Below are 16,555 nucleotides of genomic sequence, written 5' to 3' on the forward strand. Positions count from 1 at the left end.
GCAAGCTTAATTCCTTATCGATTGTCACCATGCAAACGTACAAGAATATCATTAATATTTCGTCTGTTTTTTACCATTCAGAGAGATAAATTTTTCTAGTTGTATAATTATTTATTACGAAACAGCTTTTTTCGTGTAGGGGAGAATTGTAGTTAAGAAAAATCATTTACGGTGCATATGATTAATTGTACGCACAACAGCGTGTTTCCACTCAGAAAAAATCTCCTTTGGATCAGAACGGACCGGGAAATTTCCTTTGTCGGTGAGTTCTCGGGCGGCGGTTTATATAATGGAAACTTTCCTATCCTGTCCGATCCAAAGGAGAATTTTCCTGAGTGGAAACTAGCCTTAAGTACTAGACTAATACAGTGCTGCAATGCATATTTGTACAAATGTTCGTTCTGCTTTCGGGTCTTATGCTAATTAGTTCTTCAGTTGTCTGGTATGTTAAATATAGTTTCGCAGGCGTTTTCCAAATCGCTGCCGTCTAAGAAGAAGGGGGTGACTATTTCTTCAAACCTGAAAAAAGGAGAGGAGAAGTGTTCTTAGACCTTAAATTGCTTTCATAATGCAGGAAACATGTTCTGGCATATGCACTTACTGGGATAGCTTCAATAGCTTTTTATTGAACCTCTTAAATGTGACAGGCTAAAATTAAAAAATATATCGAAAATTTCGAAATGAATTAATGATACATGTCTACTATGAGGAAATTCAAACTGTTTCCAGAATTTTCAAACTATTTCCAGAATTAATTATATAATTTTGTGAAAGTAGTAGAAATTCAGAGCTTTCCTGTAGACTGATTCTTAAAACCATTTACGGGTTTTCCCAGAATTTTTTCTCGGTATATACGGGATCTTTTCGAAGGACCACACTAATGAGACTTACGTTTCCACAGTAACGCATACCAACATAATGTTGACCATCCTAAAAGCAAGAGAATAGAAATTTGACCTCAAGGAATCAACTACACGAGATTTTTAAAAATTAGCGCTGCTCGTGGTCGATACAGGTCACAGCGCTGTGTGCAGGCTGTTTTTGAAAGCAGTATTTGAGGTATTTGAATAATAAAAACCTTTTTTTCGTATAATTCCAGTGAAATGTAAGCTCCAAACGGTGGCCACTTGTCAAATTTCATGTCCAAGGCTGAAAACAAAGTTATCAGCGACGTGTCGTGAACTGAGTACAAGTACAGTTTGTATTGGCTGAAAAATAACAGAAAATAAATCAAAGGTGTGTTTACCTAGTATGTACATGTAGAGAAACTTAAAGTTTCAAGTTAAAAACATACTTTTTCCTGTCAATTTTTGACTTCATATTCCTAAAAAGAGTTTGAACTAGCCGACCACATGACATTGGAAGTACTTTGTCACTATATATAAATAGTAAAAAGCCTACATTAAAATTGGCAGTCATGGTTCAATGAGACAGTCCCATCAAATCTTTAGGTTTATTGGTTTTTTTGAAGAATAGAATTATTGTCACATACTTTGTCCATGGTGGAGGAGATAGGAAAGACTCTGATAAATGCTGCAATGCATGTTTTTCAATGATACTCATGAAACTTTTGATATTTTCTGGGTATGCTTTGTTATGAGCCTAAAGTGTTCAAATGACAATATAAAATAGTAAATTCAACCCCAAATTTTATTCAATTAAGCAACAAGACAACCAGAATATACCACTTACTCTTCGACAGTTCAAATCATCATATATATCAATGAATGTTTTCTTTGGCAGAGGTCGTCCAATCATTTTTGAAAATTTCTCTAAGTCATCTTTGTATCCTGGCAGTCGGTACCCAGTTTTAAAGCAATACTTTATATACTGACGTAAAGCTTTGCATGTTTCCCAGTTGGGGAAGAGAAATTCGTCATCCAACGGCATGGTCCAAAATGTCACTGGTTCTATAAATGATTTTGTAGTCATGCGATTATCCAATGTGATTTCAATACAAGGTGTTACTACACTTAATGGCCATAAAAATTAAATATCTTACCCTGAATATGACCTGCAAACATCCCAGCAACTAGACATCTTAATGATTCAATTGTTCTTTCCACATATGTTGTTCGAAGGCTAGCAATTTTAAACACAGGGGACAATTAATCCCACATGTTCTAGCTATTGTGCTTATGTGATATGATGGAGGTTTATACAATCAAGGGTTAACTTACTAAATAGAATTTGGATCAAATGTTTGCCCAATAAAATTCAAATCGTCAATATACAATTCCTTTAATTTTCTACCAAGTTCGAATGTTTGTTGTTGACCTGTTATCGTCATTTGACCCATGCGACAACCTCCCTAATTGGTAAGATTTTTTACTTTATTAGGGTCATATTGATATTGAGGTGCAACTGGCAGCGTACCTACTGGATGGTATACCAGGCTAAGTGAGTGATTGATTGTGAAAATAACCATTGATGCAGTTGTTTGTCCTAGCTACCATCAAACTGGCTGACAGGTAATTGACAGGACAAACAAACAAACACATAAACAGTGATGAAATGCACAAATATATGTAAAAATTCATGACAGTAAAAATAATCTAACAATGGAATATCATGAAAGCAAGGCTTGGTAATCTATCAATAAATTAATTTATCCAATAAATGTTTAAAAAATACTAAAAAACCGGAAGTAAACACAAGCCTACCCTTAACTCATCCTTAACAGAAAGTGGGGGAAGTTCGCCTCGTTTTAAATTCTTTAATTTATGTCTCAACTTCGTATGCTCTAAATCATATCTTAGTTCGTATTTGTTCCAGACAGTTTCTTCCAGTCCTGGAATCAGCTTCAACGGCGTTCGCGCCCCATGACGAAACAGCACTTGAACCAATTTTAATTCGGTATTTTCATATTCCAGCCCAACATCGCCGGCGTTTAAAACTTGTTCTCTTCTTTCGAAATGGTTTAAAAATTTCACGGTTAAATATGAGCTAACGGCCACGCCGGACACAACAGATAGACGGTAAAACATTTCACGAACGATAGTGACTTTTTTTACCCAGCCATTCCTGTTGATATCTATAAATATATTAACCTGTTTGCCGGTTAATATTATGCAACAAGAGCTGCTGTATTTTTGTGTATTGTACAAAGTTTGTACAATCTCTATAAAGATTAAAGAATAAATGTCGATGAAAAAAAAATATAGTAATAATTGTATCGAATAATCTTGTAACGATATTTTTTTATACGAAATTCTAGAAACTGAAACTAACAAATTGTTACAAAATGGAATGCCGTTTTGGCGCAAAATTCCGCCAACCGGTGAACTTGGCGCGTCAATTTACCGCCAAATCAATTTGCAATCGTATTTTTATTTTCAAGTTCGCCTATAAAAAAAAAAAAAAACAAGATGATCATGCAGTAATATCTTTATGAAAGAGAAGATCTATTTTGCTGTCGTATTTGCTGAGGAATATTTGAAGGAATTATTTAAGCTTATGGTGAATTTTCGTCTCGATTTGGTAAAGATTTGATCAAATTCTATGAAAATTCCTCTCTGATATATCAAATTCCACGACATTTTTTGCTTTAAACTTTATGGAAGTTGATCAGCAAGAGATCAATGAAAAAACTGCGAATGCTACAGTGGACACTGATGCAGGCACTAGTCAGGTTTGCTCAAAAGGAGAAACTTCAAACAGCTATTCAGGCATTTTAACAGAAAATGTTGAAGATGTAGTGCAGCATTTGACGGATGGATTTTTGACCGAAGTGGAACCACAGTTGTTAGAATTACGAGAAAAAACAAAAGAAATAACGTAAGTGTCTCAGGAGACGAAATTTAATCAATAAATATATAAACAATCTTGACCTTAATATGAAATGACCTTTACAAACTTGACCCTTAATTTGCTATTTTTTACAGGAAAAACCAAAGCATTCTAATTGAGACAATTGAGCAGGAAAACAGAAAATATTCAGAAAACAAGGACATAGAGGAGCTGACTAAAGTGGTAAAAATTGTTCACTATTCTTTGTTAGTCCTTTCTCGTCATTTGTATTTTCCCTGGTCCTTTTGTGTTTCTCATAGTTTGTTAGAATACCACAAGTCCTGACAATTTTGGATCATTTTAGATAGCTGTAGTTCAATCTTATTACACCAAGTTGAGGAAGATCAAAAATGATATGGATCATTTGGATGACAAATTGGGAAAATTAAAGGTAAATTAATCTTAATTATTCTAACTGCAAAATTCTCTACTCATGAATTGAGAAGTGATTCAACATTTCACAAATAAACCTTTTTCTATTAATAGAAAAGGTCATTGAAGCTGAAAGAGAAAAGACAAAAGAAAGATCAGGATGAGGCTCAAAGGAGGGAACGGGAATTGGTTTTGGAACGAGAATTAACTGCTAAAGTAAAACCTGCAACATAATTTTTTTGGAATTCAAATGGAAAGGTGGGGAAAGAATTTACATAAAAGATAGGAAGAATTAAATGCAGCAGTACTATGCATACACAACAGAATGTTATGTGATTATGTATGTGTTGAAGTTTGTATTCAATTTCAATTGTAAAATAGGTCTTTCATGGTGTTATTGACTTAGACACAAGGACTTGTTGTTGGTGTGAGGAAACCCTTAGAACTATGGTTAAACATGTCTGGTAATCAAAGAATACAAATTTCATTTTGTACATTCTGCTCGTCTGTGTAATGAACCAATACTACCAGTACACTTTACTTTAAAATCTATAAAATTAAACATCAGTATAGTGAGTTTTTTCAAGTAATATTTGTTCTTCGTCTGTACAAGGATTAAGGATATACTACATTTTGCCGTACATATCTGTGGTAATGACTGCATGCAAGAGTTGTTGTACCAAATAAACTACAAAATGCTTTATAAATGCCATATAGACCATCAAAACTTTGCACATTCTAAAACTTAGTAATACTAATGTCCAGAATCCACAAATGTTGTCTTAACTTTGAACCTAAACCTGAATCTAACCCTTACCTAACTACTAACCTTAAATGATTAGATAAAGGATAAATTCATGGTTCTGAACACAGAGTTGATACTGGAGTGTTTGAAATATTAAAATAACTGACCAAACAGAGAGCATCAGCTAAGATATTATCCACACTTCACGGTAATTTGTATACTTCAAATATAAATATAAACAAATAATAGCTAAGTGAGCACATTGATAATGTGTTTTATCATAGTCTATAAAGTTGTATATATGATTTTAATAGCTACACTGTTTCTACATCTCATGAGCTCTATGTTCACCACTAGGCATAGCTGTCAACACCTCATCTAACAACTGTAGAGCCCGATGTAGATGAATTTCTATCCAGCATGGTGTATCTTTGATACTCTTCCGTGGGTAGTCCGGTCCCCAACCTTTAACAAAGCTCATGCGCAATATGCACAACCGGCGGAGGTCATCAACACCGATGCCTGCAACAAAAGTAGTTACATAACTTACATTGAATACTGGCTAGTCGGAGTATTTTGTAGTATGTAATACCTTAAAACTGTTTGTTTTATTATGGGTGAGTAAATTTCATCATACCTGTTCCAAGTTGTGATATAGGCATCAAGGCACCAGGGCCAACACCGCTAGCAACAGCCACTGCCTGGGCCGCTGCAGCAGACTGGGCAGCATTCGCTTGCTGACGAATCTGTCTGAAACATTGACCAAGGTCAAAGACCTTGATATATGCACCTGGGTAGATTTTGTGCACTGCATCACCTGGCGAACGACCCGACTCGCGATCTAGGTAATAGCTTTGTACAAAAACGCTGTGCTCACTTAGACATCTCACCCAGACATCACCTTCACCACGTAACTCTAAGTTCACGCCTTTACCTATATGAAAGTCACATTTCATGAGATCAAACTTGAGTTTTGCAATGCATATTAGACAGCTGAATAATGTGCTAACTTCTTACCTATGTGCAACCTTGCCTTTTCACTGGCCTCAGTTCTATGAACATTGGATAATTGACCCAGGCAAAACCTGTGACCACCGGATGGGTCAACGTAACCATCAATTGTCACAGAAGAGCAATTGGATGGTACTTTGAATATTTCACCAACTTGTTGATCCAATTCGAAATATGCAATTGATGACCAATGGTCAGGTGCTAAAAATAACATTTATTGATGGCATTGGTTATTAGGTTGATGGCACATTTTCAAAGCAAGATGCAAAAAAAAATTCAAAATGAAAAACATACGAGGGTGTTTTGAGATTGGGCCAGCCACATCATGTTCTGGCACTTGTTTTTGATCCCCTAAGGAGTGAAAAGTAGACTGGTGTCAACAGCAAAAGTACTCATTCTAGTCCAACTTGAACCATGAACTCAAGTGAATAGCATCAGAGACTTACAATACTGTATGGTGCTTGATTGCTGGGGATAAGTTGGTGTGGTTGGTTGTTGACCAGGCCAACCTAAAAACAAGATCCATTGTATCTAGTAAATTGTGAGTTTTTGTTCAAGAATGGTTTCATAGTCTGGTATGATATATCTTACCCAAGACTTGACCATTTATTGTTTTAACATCCACAGGACCAGGATGTCCAATTTGACTATCTAGGAAATAAAAAAATGGATTATATATTGTATACATGGTTGCTGCAAGGTTAGTGGAAGGGTTAAGCTCACCAGGATAATGGTGGATCTGCCTATCCGGATGCACATCTGGAGTATGAAATCCTGGGTCACCTGGATAACAAAATTATTGTGATAACAAGTGTAATAGATAACATGATATTAGGTATTCCTGTGAAAAAAACTTCACTTACCACGAGTTAATGATAAACCAAGATCTGCAAAAAATAAATACCAGTTATTAAAACAATAGTATAATTCTATAAATGAATCTATACTATAAAGGTAATGTTTTCCATAGTGTTCAATGGCTAGAGAAACATGTGCATACAGATGAAATCATCTGGTGTTCAACAAAGTAAAATGTGCAGAACAATGGCAGGAAATGGGGAGTGGGCGTTTACTGGAAACTAGAATAATGGTAATGTTACAAATTAAGGTCCTGCTGGGTAATTAAGTCTGTTAATTGAATAAATTTGACCAATCAATGAGAATTTGATCTTTGGTATAAATATGGTTCCTATTTGAACATTTACGGAAGCATGATATATTTATACAATAAGACAAAGCAGGAGATCAAATATTGTAACTTTAGCAATTATACTACAAACAATATTTATCAACGTACCTGGTGACACAACTCTTTCGTAATGATACGGATTCACGCATACATTATCGCACTTTAAATCAAACGCAAAACGACAGAACTGGACGTGCTTAAGTTCGTTTTTATGAAGATCAGGCCAACGCCATATTCTAGCGTAAATAACGTGAGGAAAGCCCTTTCTCCCAGCCACTTGCAAACGACCGTCTAAAGTTCGTTGTATCGTGACGCATTTCGACGGATGGCTACCGTTTGTTGTGATAGCTGTTATTAACGACTCTAATTCATCGCGTTTCTCTTTTAATTTCTTCACTAAACTCTCAATAGCTCGCTTGGCAAACGCTTCGCTCTCTCCTCCTTGCCGATGGCACATCAGACTATGAACTATGCTCATACAAGCATCTGAACTCGTGGGAGCCAAAGCCATGATTTCTGGCGCTGTATTTCACCGTTTTTCGTGCAACTTTCGCGTAGATTTTTACCAGGTATTATCCGCAACTCTCGCAGTTTAATTTTTCATGAATTTCATGCTGTAAAATCACAGTAAAAACAACCACTTGTGATATTTTCTAGCTTTTCACTTTTTCACAGAAATTAAGAATTCACATTCGTGCTTCCACCGTGTATTTTGCTGGGAAATTCGATTTCAAATTTTACTCGTTGTTTTGGCTTTTGCCAGCGGCTTTCGCTGAATGTTAACGACGAATTCCGACCGTCAACGATGTCGTCATTCTGACGTTTTCCTTCATTATTTCAAATAACATCAACGTGCATACGAATTTGCGACGTGTTCTTTGCCCTCAGTCTTTCATCATACATAAATCCAATTTATTTTTTGTGGACATTTTGTTAAAAGCCGGTTGAATTTTTTTCACACGAACTTTGAATATACCTAAACAATACTAGTTCTTATACTTTATCACACGTTAACGTGCTTACTTTAAACCGAGTATAAAAATAACGCGAAGATTTACAGGTAAACATTCACATTTTAATACATATATATGGCGTCGGATGCGATTGGAAATGATGAAGATTTGTACGACAAAGCCAAGACGACTCAAGAAGATGATTGCCACGCGGGAAGCCAATTGCTTGAGAGGGTATGAGTAATCGACAATGATAAGTGTTAATGAAACTGCTGTACTTTGACATGAACCCTAGAGATTCTGTTTAATAAAATAGTTTTAAAAGTTTATTAATTGCTACATATGCTATGTATCAATTTGAATAAAATTTATTCTAATTTTTCTATTGTAAAGCTATTTACCCTGTGCGATTTGTTGCATTAACCCTTACCCTGACATATGGGATTAAAAAAAAAGTTAAAAAACACACATAGATAAAATTTTCATATTCGAAATTTGCCGTCTGCTAAAGGAGAAAAAGTATGCATGAAAAAAAGGCCATTTGTTTCTATCTTTCAAATTTATCAATGTACCCAAAAACAGGCCTGTAAGGTATAAATGTAATGTAAATTCTAATATTTTCAGGGTGGTAATGAAAGTCTATCTGATCCAGATAAGAAGTGTGTCCAACCAGGAGGCCTCAGAGTGATAATAGCTGGTTCCATCATATTTGCATTGGCAGTAACTGTTGCATTGATAGTTGATATATACACTGGCGATCATAATGTCGGCCATGGCGTGGTGTCGTCAGATTCTGCCCAATGTTCTATGATTGGAGAAAGTATCTTGAAGAAAGGTGGTTCCGCTGTTGATGCGGCAATAGCGACCACATTGTGTGTGGGTGTAGTTTGCCCTGAAAGTTCTGGTATTGGAGGGTAAGAGTTTATACAATAGTTACACCCAATCATTTTAATTGAACAGGGCATCCATTGTAGTCATAATTTGTTACCTGTCTTCGACTGTAAGGTGGAATAAGGATTATTGATATTTTCTATAGTGGAGGATTTATGCTTGTTCAATCGCCAGAAGGAGTAGTGAAAGTGATAGATTTTCGTGAAGTGGCACCAGCTGCCTCAACAAAGGATATGTTTGGGAAGGATAAGAAGACTTCACTTTCAGTAAGATCCTGAAGCATTGAGTTCACTTTAATTTATCTGTGTAATTCAATGCATGGTGCAATTTCAAAGATGAGATATATATATTTCTTGATGCTAAATTTCTATAAACATGATAAGTAATATCTTGTTTTGCAGGGTGGTTTGGCCGTTGCCGTTCCAGGCCAGGTGTTGGGCCTTGAAAAAGCCCATGAAATGTTTGGAAAGTAAGATTTTTCAAAATGTTTATGATAATCAGCTAAAAGAATATAGCTAAATTTATAATTCAAAGGTAACCTGTGCAATATTTTATTCCTACTGAGTTATAATGCCGCATATCTGCTCACATTATTTAGACTAAAGTGGAAGGAGTTGTTCAATCCAGCTATTGCACTTGCTCGGAATGGGTTTAAAATACATAATACCACCGGTAAATATGAATTACCATTCCGCAAACCTTTTTTTATTTGTGAATCAGCAGAATCACACATCTTCACTGGAAAGTGAAATAGACACATATCACATAATGTTTTTAAAACATGAAATAAGTGTTTGTTCGTTGTAACATTTTTTTAGAAAAATGGTTAAAAGATGAGATTATATCTGACGATTTGGAAGAGATTGTCAAAAGATTTTTTAGATTTACTACATAAGGTACTGTACATTTAGATGTTGTTCAAAATTGTCAAACTATACATATATACGGATGCCAAGGAAATGGTATGATATTTCTGCTTGTATTTTCAGAACATTACAAAAAGACCTAAACTTGCAGACACACTACAAGTGATTGCAGATCAAGGCTCATCAGGATTCTACAGTGGTGCTGTTGCTGAGAGCATTGTTAACACAGTAAGATTACAATTTACTTCCAAATTTTTAAAATAATAAAATACTCCAGGAGAGCCAAATCAATTGCAATTGCATATTGTATTTCAACAATTCTTTTTCATGCAGCTGATTCAAAGAGCTTAGAAACTGTCCACACCTTAGAAACTATCAAAGATTCTTTACAAACTCTGAATGTTTTAATTGTGTTGACCTTTTTATTGATCTTATCAGGTTATAAAGAACAAAGGCATCTTGACTTTGGATGACCTAAAGAGCTACACAGTTGAGACTCGTCAGCCATTGTCTTCCAATTATCAAGACTATCGCTTATTCACAGCTGGACCACCAGCCTCAGGCGCTGTGCTTCTTTCTGCTTTGAACATTTTAGAGGGCTTCAACTTAACAGCTGCTAACAGCAACGACACCATAGTTTATCATTATATTGTTGAGGTAAGCTTTTTAGCAAGTGTTTCTCTCCATATAGGATGTTGAAAAGCATTGAAAACTCTATCAATTCCAGATCATTTACCAATCTTTCAAAGCTTCCTAGTTATCTAGTACATGGCCGGTTAATACACTGTAGTGAACAATCTCTTCTCTAATCCTTTACAGACCCTTAAGTTTGTTTACGCCCAGCGTAGTCATTTGGCTGATCCAGGTTTTGTAAAAATGAGAAATATTACAGATGTTATGTTGAGGTAATTCAGCTTTGTGGACATCATTCAAGCCACATTGAAGTATTGACATAAAATTCTCTCTGATCTTGTAGCAAGGAAGAGGCAAACATGTTGCGTGACCGTATCAACATTTCAAAAACAGAAACTGACCCAAGCTACTATGGACCATTTTTTGATTCACCACCAAACAAGGGCACCTCGCATGTTGCTGTGATTGATAGGAAGGGAGGAATTGTTACTGTTACAAGGTGAAAAATATATTTTTAGGGATGGTAGATGATTCCAATCAAAGGCAATTAATCCAAATGGTAATTAATTTACTTTGTACGGTATAGCACTATAAATGGTCCATTTGGTTCAAAGCTTTACACACCAACTGGAATAGTTTTGAATAATGAAATGGATGATTTCTCAAGACCCCATGTTTCTAATTTTTATGGTGTTTCACCATCAAAGGTAACTGATAAAGTCTTTAAGGTCTCTAAGTCTTAAAGGTGTAGAGATATTGCATATATTGCATCTCTGGGCTAGGTATTTTAGCTGTCAGATGGTATTTTGCATGTCATTTGAAACTGAAAAATGAAAAAAAAATGAAAATCCCTAGGCCTAGTATCCTCCTGCACAGTTAAACAATGTAATGTCATTTTACTGCGTATTTCTTTTCAGGCAAACTATATTGAACCAGGGAAACGGCCATTGTCATCAATAACCCCTGTAATTGCATTATACAAACCAGTATGTATGAATAAAATGGTTTTTTGATTGCATCAACATAGTCTACCTGTTTGAGTCTGATTGGAGTTGTACTTTGCAGGATTTATGTGGTCGTCAGGTAGTATTGGGTGCATCAGGGGGATCTCGGATCACAAGTGCAATTATTCAAGGTAACCAAAGTCGAATACACACTACAGTGACTATAGTTTAATCACAAGTTGTTTTTGCCGTGGTACTGGAGAAACAATTTTTGATACAACAAATAAAGTTTAGATTTAAATTGTTTGAATTTGGAACAGAATTTCCTAATGTTTTTTATATAAATCCATTTAGTTTTACTGAATAAACTAACGTTTGACCGAAGTCTCAAAGAGGCAATAGAGTGGCCCAGATTACATCACCAGCTCCTTCCAATGTTGGTAGAGGTTGAGGGTAAGATTGCATGCTTGTGACTGGGTTCACTGTAGTCAATATAATTCACTATAAGTTTTTAACTGATCTAAACTTATATGGGCAGAGACGCTCTTGTATCACAACGACCTGACTTCTATGTTACAATTCATATATCTAGGAAGAAGATTTTCCGATGAAGTACCAACGAAAAATATAGCTCAATTCCTGATAGACAAAGGTAACAATGTAACCAGTTCTCCGAAGTTTATTGCCATTGTTAATGGTGCCTCAAAACTTGACGGTCATTTGTATGGTCATGCCGACAGTAGAAAAATTGGTAGTTCAGCAGTGGTATATTAACTCTAGTTAACAATTTACTAAGAATATAATTGACGTGATATGGGACCTTGTTGTTATTTATATAGCTGTTGGTATTGCCTACAGACTATAGAACGTAAATATTACGTTTAGTTGGGTCAAAAAATTGTCATGGGAAAGTATATTTCATTTTGGATACAATTTTATATATGCTCCGCCTGGTCGCGTGCTGGTGTTTATTATTTCAATTGACTTTATCGCACAAATGTGCTTAGTTAAATTAGAATTTTTGCATTTAAGCTGTCATTGAAATTTATCGGGGAAAAGGGAAAAGTATTTGTATATAGCTTGGTTGATAATAAATGATAAAATATAGTGCAACTGTGAGTTCATTTTTAGCTAGTAAGTATATGAAACCAACGCAAAGCAATTTAAGTTTTCTTCCATTTAATATGTTATATAATTTGTTTAATTACGGTACGTTAAAAATTATTGAAAGATATCACAGGTTGATATAAACACCGTTAACAATCAGTAATAAGCCTCCCAGAGGTAAACGAACTCTACACACAATATTAATCAATTTTCAGTTTAAATACACAATGCACACTATATATTTTTAGTCAATCGATAGAACCACAAAGTTAAAGAACAACGGGCGTTTTTGCCCTTTTAGTAAATTAAACCACGAATAAGGACTATAAAATCTGAGTTGTTTAATATCTAAGCATTGTTTTCTCCTCTTCGACCCTAATAATACGAATTGTGTTTGTATGTCTTGGTCCAAATTTCCAACCAGAAACCAAGACAACGTAACCGCCAACTTTGAGGAAGCCCATTTCTTTGCCTTGTTTGATAGCAAAATTAACACGATCCTCGAGATCAGCGAACCAGTCCTCGCTGTTGCGGTTATCATAGATCAAGGGGAAGCAACCTCTGTAAAGGTGTAGTTGCTTTGCCGCCTGTTCGTCACGTGTGATTGTGATGATTGGACAGCGAGGACGGTACTTGGATAGCAAATGACCAGTTCTGAAAACAACAAAGTTTTCTCAGAATTTTTTGTGAAGAATTAACTGGTCTACAACATACCATGGGAGTTGGGAGGGAACCGTCAAGAATTGTCAGGTAAATCGTGGCTGTGAGATGATGATATACTCACGTTCCTGTGTGGGACATGCATATGATTGCTGAACATTTCTGTTTGAAGGATGCGTCAACCGCAGCGATTGCAATGGTCTCGGCAACCGACGGTTGGTCGACGTAATGACGAATGTCGTTGAAGAACTGACGATGGAACATGGCGGCCTCTGCTTCGCAACATATCTTGTGCATTACCTGGATGGAGGAGTGATGAACATTGGAAGAATTAGAAGATTTGTCTGGTACAGCAGCTGCATTTTGCTAAGCAAAATGGGGTTAGTGGGATTGAGTAAGCCAGATTGGGTAAGCGAGATTGGGCAATCGAGTCGACCCACTGAGTCAACACAAAATAATGAATCAAAGAAGTTTTGGCGGGCAAAAGGGTGCCAACCACTGGAAAACCAGACAGAGATTGAGCCTCCTACCTCAACTGCCTTCACTGGGTATTTCCCTTTAGCTGTTTCCCCAGACAACATGACGCAATCAGCACCATCCAAAACAGCATTTGCAACGTCAGATCCTTCAGCGCGCGTTGGCCGTGGCTTATGCACCATACTCTCCAACATCTGAAAACAGACGATAACTGTACGGACACGGTTGCAAAGCTTTTCTTACCGAAGTAAGTCCTACCTATATTGCAAAATTTAGCCTAAATATATACATACTCCTGATTTTAAGAGGTCAGTTGGCCGTGCCTGAGAAGGGCCTTGGGTGCGAAAGTAAAAACGTGTACGTAAGTAACGTCACTGCTAACCTGTGTCGCTATAATCACTGGTTTGCCATGGCTTACGCATTTTCCAACCATCATTTTCTGCGCAATGAAAACTTTTTCCGTCGGAATCTCTATGCCAAGATCACCCCTGGCGACCATGATGCCGTCAGCGACTTTGACAATGCTATCAAAATTCCGTACGCCTTCGTGATTCTCAATTTTTGCAATAATCTTGATGTCTTTCCCCTGGGGTCCCATCAGTGCTCTGATCATTCGAATATCACCCGCTTTGCGAATGAAAGAGGCAAAAATGATGTCGATCTAAAATGAGTTTTGAGGTAGTTATCAACAGAGACAAACAATAAACGGGGGAGGGGGAGTTATACTTCAAGTCCCAGCTACATACAGGGTGCAATTTTTCTTGCAACCTGCCATGCAATTCTACTTTTGAGAGATATAAATGACTTCAAAATATAAGTGTAAGAAACGTCCTTGGAGTGTAATCAACACAAAAGCGAAGTAGTTTTCAAATTTACATCCTTCAAAAGTAAAATTGTATGGCAAGTTGCATGAGAAATTTCACCATGTAACATGGGCCTTTAATCTAGAAATTTATCAAATATGATTGTGATTGTGGATACATTTTGGAATTATCAGTTAGATAGAATTAGATAGAATATCAGTTATCAATTAGAGAGAATTCCTTACCCCATTTTCTACACCAAATAATATATCAGCTTTATCTTTTTCAGAAACAGCTGGTAGATCAACAATTGCTTCTGGCAGATTAACACCTTTTTTACTCCCCAACTTTCCATTATTCTCCACCACGGTCATGACATAGTCCTCGCCAACCTCTGTGACGCGCAATGCAATAAGACCATCGTCCATAAAAATCTTGCTGGATTTTTTCACTGTTTTGCCAAGGTTTGCATAGTCCACATATACCATGTCTTTATCACCTTGCTCATAATCCTCCTTCTTCAGTGAAAGTTTGAATGTCTGGCCTTCAACAAGATCGACTTCACCTGTTGGGCCCTAACCAATAAAAAAATTATCAAAACATGAAGAACACATTGAGCAATAAACCCTAGTGTGAACTAGCCTTTATTATTCTCTTTCACTGAGAAACACAAGAAATTCACAAAACCGTCCTTACAGATTTCAATAAACCTGTCCGTATTTCTGGTCCTTTGGTATCAAGAGCAATGGCAACTGGATGAGGATATTGATCCTTTGCAGCTTCGCGGACATTTGTAATCGTCTCTTTGTGGTACTGCATTGATGTAAAACTGACATTAGGTAGGTAAGGTTCTCCAAGATATTCACTATACACATGGATAATCTTGAGGAAAAGTGGGCCCTGGGAAGCACCATTGAACTGGAGGAACTTATTGGGTGTGGCAAACCCTTGTAATTATCCTAGGGTAATCTCCAAAAGAATGGAAGAATGGAAAGTGAGGGTACCTTCATTTGATGCTAAGGTGACAGGTATATATTAGATCTACACTTTCTATTCTGCATATAAAATTGACATACCGCATGAGTTCCATGTGAAAAATTCATCCTTGCAATGTTCATACCAGCATCTATGAGCTGCTTCAGCGTAGAGACATCACGGCTCACAGGCCCTGGGAGATTCAACAAATTAAAAAATTTTCATTTGGTAACACCCATCATTGTTCCTGACTTCCTGGCTACCCCATATATGATTGACACATCACTCACTACTGTAGGTACCCACCTATGGTACATATGATGCTTGTTTGCCGTATAGCACCAGGGTTAACATCAATATTCAGGCCACAAAGGTACTCAAGAAATGTACTGCTTTTATCACTGCCATTGTTCCTCTCGGAAATCAATCTGCATTGCATATTCGGACTGCCTCCGTTTCGACGACATCACTGCTATATAAATTGCATTATAATGTGGTAATGTTTGGGCTCTCTCCCCTACACTTTGCAGCTTTAGTCATCAGAATTCAGCCACAAAAGCAGCTATTAAACTAGCTGCCCTGACATGCATAGTTTTGCATCGGGAAATTGCCAGGGACAGGGACCGGTTCTTTGTCCATATGCAGCCGAAAACTGCGGGGAACCTTTTTATCACGAGATCTATCGAACTAATAAATAAATTGATCTGTCGTATATAAAATACCCCAAAAATTTACCACATACTCGACGAAAATTAACATGTTAACCAAGACTGAATGAAGAATATTATCGTGTAGAATGCACTTGATTTATTGAATAACATTTATGGCTTTTTATTCACACTCGCTGCCCGGCTTTTTCGGGGATACAGAAATAACAATCTACAGGTGTATCGTGCAGATGTGTACTTTTATATTATTCTGTGGCTCTTTTTGCAACAACAGACACGAATTTGGGTGCAAAACAAATGCAAATAAGTAAACATCTTACCTTTAAGAACGTGTTGAAAACGATGTTTTTGTTATAGAAGATAATTTAACATAAAATAAAGAAATGTCAAGTTCATTACTGTATAATTTTGCCTTGTGCGGTGTTTCCACTTGGCAATTCTATAGAATATCTGGGTGGGGTCAATCATGGGG

General features: G+C 36.5%; 5 protein-coding genes and 1 long non-coding RNA gene across 8 annotated transcripts in view; 3 read left to right on the top strand and 3 right to left on the bottom strand.

The window, feature by feature from the left end:
* LOC114525392 overlaps positions 1–2,657 on the top strand; it is a 50,366-nt gene extending 47,709 nt beyond the window's left edge. The window contains exons 3-5 of one of the 2 annotated variants that reach the window (XR_003687186.1): positions 1,100–1,236; positions 1,472–1,584; positions 2,341–2,657. This is a non-coding gene — a long non-coding RNA (uncharacterized LOC114525392). The remainder of the gene's footprint in view (positions 1–1,099; positions 1,237–1,471; positions 1,585–2,340) is intronic. The other variant, XR_003687185.1, reaches the window with a different exon arrangement.
* Positions 102–3,325, bottom strand: LOC114525389 (lysophosphatidic acid phosphatase type 6-like). The gene is made up of 10 exons (XM_028546716.1): positions 2,664–3,325; positions 2,181–2,311; positions 2,003–2,082; positions 1,693–1,910; positions 1,493–1,602; positions 1,295–1,375; positions 1,079–1,208; positions 892–930; positions 602–648; positions 102–519 (listed from the first exon to the last, which is right to left on the bottom strand). The coding sequence occupies exons 1-10, from the start codon at positions 2,985–2,987 to the stop codon at positions 432–434; spliced, it is 1,248 nt and encodes a 415-aa protein (XP_028402517.1). The 5' UTR covers positions 2,988–3,325; the 3' UTR covers positions 102–431.
* A 40-nt stretch (positions 3,326–3,365) lies between these two features.
* On the top strand, positions 3,366–5,063 carry LOC114525394 (biogenesis of lysosome-related organelles complex 1 subunit 6-like). Of its 2 annotated transcripts, XM_028546722.1 has the most exons (5): positions 3,366–3,777; positions 3,885–3,972; positions 4,094–4,180; positions 4,276–4,419; positions 4,543–5,063. In XM_028546722.1, exons 1-4 carry the CDS (start codon positions 3,557–3,559, stop codon positions 4,393–4,395), a joined length of 516 nt encoding a protein of 171 aa, XP_028402523.1. In that variant the 5' UTR covers positions 3,366–3,556; the 3' UTR covers positions 4,396–4,419; positions 4,543–5,063. The 2 variants fall into 2 exon arrangements, with proteins under 2 accessions (XP_028402523.1, XP_028402522.1); XM_028546721.1 differs by having other exon boundaries at positions 4,276–5,059.
* Positions 5,064–5,096: 33 nt separating this feature from the next.
* On the bottom strand, positions 5,097–7,796 carry LOC114525393 (mothers against decapentaplegic homolog 4-like). The gene is made up of 9 exons (XM_028546720.1): positions 7,215–7,796; positions 6,781–6,804; positions 6,641–6,700; positions 6,509–6,568; positions 6,364–6,426; positions 6,212–6,268; positions 5,924–6,118; positions 5,544–5,840; positions 5,097–5,428 (listed from the first exon to the last, which is right to left on the bottom strand). Exons 1-9 carry the CDS (start codon positions 7,615–7,617, stop codon positions 5,232–5,234), a joined length of 1,356 nt encoding a protein of 451 aa, XP_028402521.1. The 5' UTR covers positions 7,618–7,796; the 3' UTR covers positions 5,097–5,231.
* Positions 7,797–7,836: 40 nt separating this feature from the next.
* LOC114525353 (glutathione hydrolase 1 proenzyme-like) lies at positions 7,837–12,499 on the top strand. Its single transcript, XM_028546611.1, has 15 exons — positions 7,837–8,293; positions 8,684–8,973; positions 9,096–9,216; positions 9,352–9,419; positions 9,549–9,622; positions 9,769–9,842; positions 9,940–10,044; positions 10,255–10,473; positions 10,636–10,721; positions 10,793–10,948; positions 11,036–11,156; positions 11,367–11,435; positions 11,515–11,584; positions 11,748–11,846; positions 11,986–12,499. The coding sequence occupies exons 1-15, from the start codon at positions 8,195–8,197 to the stop codon at positions 12,165–12,167; spliced, it is 1,833 nt and encodes a 610-aa protein (XP_028402412.1). The 5' UTR covers positions 7,837–8,194; the 3' UTR covers positions 12,168–12,499.
* A 72-nt stretch (positions 12,500–12,571) lies between these two features.
* Positions 12,572–15,882, bottom strand: LOC114525246 (pyruvate kinase PKM-like). Its single transcript, XM_028546471.1, is given in 9 exon segments — positions 12,572–13,154; positions 13,285–13,460; positions 13,691–13,831; positions 14,020–14,298; positions 14,686–15,015; positions 15,137–15,253; positions 15,517–15,608; positions 15,722–15,819; positions 15,821–15,882. Coding segments are annotated over 9 exon segments (1,608 nt in total). The 3' UTR covers positions 12,572–12,841.
* Between the last annotated feature and the right edge of the window lie 673 nt (positions 15,883–16,555).

This window comes from Dendronephthya gigantea, unplaced genomic scaffold (genome assembly GCF_004324835.1).
Source record: "Dendronephthya gigantea isolate DGI-Jeju-01 unplaced genomic scaffold, DenGig_1.0 000034F, whole genome shotgun sequence".
In the NCBI taxonomy this organism is placed as follows: domain Eukaryota; kingdom Metazoa; phylum Cnidaria; class Anthozoa; order Malacalcyonacea; family Nephtheidae; genus Dendronephthya; species Dendronephthya gigantea.

Excerpts from the sequence above, each read along its gene's own strand:
- LOC114525393 (XM_028546720.1), bottom strand. The coding sequence starts at position 7,617 with ATGGCTTTGGCTCCCACGAGTTCAGATGCTTGTATGAGCATAGTTCAT. Across the intron at positions 6,805-7,214 it reads CGAAAGAGTTGTGTCACCAG|ATCTTGGTTTATCATTAACT; the intron begins GTACGTTGATAA and ends TATTTTTTGCAG. Across the intron at positions 6,569-6,640 it reads GCAGATCCACCATTATCCTG|ATAGTCAAATTGGACATCCT; the intron begins GTGAGCTTAACC and ends TTTATTTCCTAG.
- LOC114525353 (XM_028546611.1), top strand. The coding sequence starts at position 8,195 with ATGGCGTCGGATGCGATTGGAAATGATGAAGATTTGTACGACAAAGCC. Across the intron at positions 9,420-9,548 it reads GCCCATGAAATGTTTGGAAA|ACTAAAGTGGAAGGAGTTGT; the intron begins GTAAGATTTTTC and ends CACATTATTTAG. Across the intron at positions 11,436-11,514 it reads TAATTGCATTATACAAACCA|GATTTATGTGGTCGTCAGGT; the intron begins GTATGTATGAAT and ends TGTACTTTGCAG.
- LOC114525389 (XM_028546716.1), bottom strand. The coding sequence starts at position 2,987 with ATGTTTTACCGTCTATCTGTTGTGTCCGGCGTGGCCGTTAGCTCATAT. Across the intron at positions 1,376-1,492 it reads TCTCCTCCACCATGGACAAA|TGACAAAGTACTTCCAATGT; the intron begins GTATGTGACAAT and ends ATTTATATATAG. Across the intron at positions 649-891 it reads GTATGCGTTACTGTGGAAAC|CCTGTCACATTTAAGAGGTT; the intron begins GTAAGTCTCATT and ends TTTTAATTTTAG.
- LOC114525394 (XM_028546722.1), top strand. The coding sequence starts at position 3,557 with ATGGAAGTTGATCAGCAAGAGATCAATGAAAAAACTGCGAATGCTACA. Across the intron at positions 3,973-4,093 it reads TAGAGGAGCTGACTAAAGTG|ATAGCTGTAGTTCAATCTTA; the intron begins GTAAAAATTGTT and ends GGATCATTTTAG. Across the intron at positions 4,181-4,275 it reads ACAAATTGGGAAAATTAAAG|AAAAGGTCATTGAAGCTGAA; the intron begins GTAAATTAATCT and ends TTCTATTAATAG.